General features: G+C 37.6%; 1 protein-coding gene across 1 annotated transcript in view; it reads left to right on the forward strand.

Moving 5' to 3' along the window:
- The window catches only part of LOC126392718 (FERM, ARHGEF and pleckstrin domain-containing protein 1-like), an 88,670-nt gene extending 86,961 nt beyond the window's left edge, over positions 1-1,709 (forward strand). Inside the window, exon 27 of the mRNA XM_050048296.1 lies at positions 484-1,709. Coding sequence (XP_049904253.1) covers positions 484-565 — 82 coding nt within the window. The 3' untranslated portion in view covers positions 566-1,709. The remainder of the gene's footprint in view (positions 1-483) is intronic.
- Positions 1,710-2,984: the final 1,275 nt, after the last annotated feature.

Genomic DNA, 2,984 nt, shown 5'->3' on the forward strand with positions numbered 1-2,984 from the left:
ACCTGAGTATTGTTGCTGACCGTGTCCATCCCTTTATGACCACAGTGTACCCATCTTCTGATGGCTACTTCCAGCAGGATAACGCACCATGTCACAAAGCTCAAATCATCTCAAACTGGTTTCTTGAACATGACAATGAGTTCACTGTACTCCAATGGTCTCCACAGGCACCAGATCTCAATCCAATAGAGCACCTTTGGGATGTGGTGGAACGGGAGATTCACATCATGGATGTAGAGCCGACAAATCTGCAGCAACTGTGTGATGCTATCATGTTAATATGGACCAAAATCTCTGAGGAATGTTTCCAGCACCTTGTTGAATCTATGCCACGAATTATTAAGGCAGTTCTGAAGGCAAAAAGGGGTCCAACCCTGTATCAGCAACGTGTACCTAATAAAGTGGCCGTAGAGTGTATATTTGCAGTATTGTTGAGTCCTGGCTGTCGGAGGACTGATAATAAGCTTTTTTATGCCCACACAGGTGGATGGAGGTCATCCGCAGTGCCACGATCCCCTCCAGCGGTGCTCGTGTCCTGAACAGCAAAGAGTCCCATCCTCACTGAGCTGACTCACCTTGTTTCCACACGCTGTCTCTCTCGGGTGGCATCTGCCCTTCCTGACTCTTTGCTTTTCTTTTCTACACGTATCTGGGACATTTGTACATGTGTCCATGCACATTTGGTGCTTTTTAATGCTTTAATGGTGACATGTCCGCTGGTTTAGACTGCATCAGAGACTGCATTTTTTGGCATTTTTACTCTCAACTCTGAAACCTCTTTTTAAGGATGTCATTTTATACTGTTTTCTAATGGTCTGAACCACTTCCTATCTTTCTGGTTTTACATTTTGTCATTGGTTGTTTTTACAGCAGGTAACATGTTGATATAGATACCCAGCATTCTTTCTTAGACGGTTAAACGATCACTGCATTGTCATAACGTGTTTTTGTCTACTTTTTCATTTTATTGAGAACTGCTGCTTTGAAAATGTCCTGCAACTTCAGTGCCAAACTGGTTTATATCAACGTCCTGGACTTTTTAATGCTATTTTGTTACACTGGGGACGAGGAGCGTCTCCTTATACTGTATACCATGACATTTTAAATCATGTTCAAACAGGCCACCCTTTAACGATCAATGCTCTGGTCACACCTGGCTCAGCACAATGTGTTTAAAAAAAGAAGAAAATATGAAATTATTTTGTTGTATTATTGACATAACCTTAGGATTGATCACAAAGTGGCCAGGGGTAGCTGCCATCACAGATTAATGCCATTTCAAGTAAATATTCTACTCGCTGATCTTTGTTGTATGAATATGTCTCAGACTTTTTGTTTTATAATTAACTAAAGTTCCCCTTCAGCTGTATGAGATCATGTGAGACTTGTTCATAATCATCGTATTATGAAAGTGAGTGTTATTGAAAGCTTTAAAGATTATGTGTGAAACAAAATAGAAACTTTCAGTTCCAAGCGCCGTTGCCCTCACTGAACTAGGCTGCCTCCTGTATACAGATACCAGATCTTTTTATGGGTCTAAATGAATGGAAATATGCATTTGACAGGGTTTTTGCAGTGAAGCAAATGAAATGGAAAAACCTCAGTTCTGCTCAGAATTGCAGTGTTTTTTTTTCCTTTCCAGACAACAGAGAGCTCTTTGGAAATGAAAGCAATAAAAAAACTTATTCAAACTTAAATTTGTGTTATTTGTGCTTTTGTTGAAGCTGGTGTGATGTTTTCACTATGAACTGTGTGTGTGTGCAGCTCTTTGGTGTGTTTTCAGCTTTGACCTACAGATGGCATCATTGATCAAGACGTGTGCTTCAGTCAAGTCATAAAGCAGTGTCTGTATATTCATGTGTAGCAGTGTTTCTTAAACTTTCTCTGTCATGCCTCCGTCAGAAGCTAAAAAAGTGTATGCCCCATTTATTTTATCAGTCATTTAGGCAATAATTAGGAAAGCAACTAATAAAAAAGGATCCATGTTGAATTCTAGTGAAATAAAGGTCAGCATGACAGCATCAGCAAACTCTTGTTTATTTTTTCTACAGTGCATAAATTTAACTTTATTTCTCTTCACATTTTTCCCCTGGTCATCCACAACACACCTGCAGGGGCTCTATGTCCCCCAGGGGTCCCCCACAGCACAGGTTAAGAACCACTGTTGTATAGTATAAGCAGTAGAAAGCTTTGTTTTGCTCTGTACTATAATAATTAATGTTATTTATAAAATTGCACCAAATCTGCATTTATCTCTTTATGACAGCAAGAAGCCAGTGCCTGCACCAGCAGGCAAAATCAATGATAGAAAATTATGACATCATTTCACGAATATTTAATGTGATTATATGGATAAAAGGAAAGTTTGTAGCCAGCACTGTTTAGGTGTAGACTTGTGTTTCTCAGTCTCATTTAAGACAGTATGCAAGAAGAAGACAAAATTTCAGAAATATTCAAAATTTGCCGACAAAGAAGGAGAGTGATATAAAAAATGTAATTAACAAAGCAAAATTACTGAAACGTGTTTTAGGCACATTATCCTCTCGCTAAAGTAAACTGATTGTGTGTGAAAGTGCATAGTTCACTGGAGCTTATTATTTACTTTTCTCTCACTACTCTTAAAAAATGCCTTTTTTCCTCACAACAATTAAGATTCATTAAACTTGTTATTATATATATATATATATATATATTATCAATGCTGAGTCTTGGTGCTAAACAATCAACATTAACATTACATGCGCACACACAAAAAAAGCTTAATATTGAGTCTAATCTGATATAATATAATGTCAGTGAATCAGCGTGATCATTTGATATTGAATGTCCAATGTGTTGGATTTAGGTGAATCTATTGACAGAAATTGAACATAAAATTCATAACTATGTTTTCATTTGTTAATCACCTGAAAATAAAAAATGTGTTTTTGTTACGTTAGAAGAAGCTGTTATATCTACATACAGAGCGGGTCCTCTTACATAGA

Source organism: Epinephelus moara, chromosome 7 (assembly GCF_006386435.1).
Source record: "Epinephelus moara isolate mb chromosome 7, YSFRI_EMoa_1.0, whole genome shotgun sequence".
Taxonomy (NCBI): Eukaryota; Metazoa; Chordata; class Actinopteri; order Perciformes; family Serranidae; genus Epinephelus; species Epinephelus moara.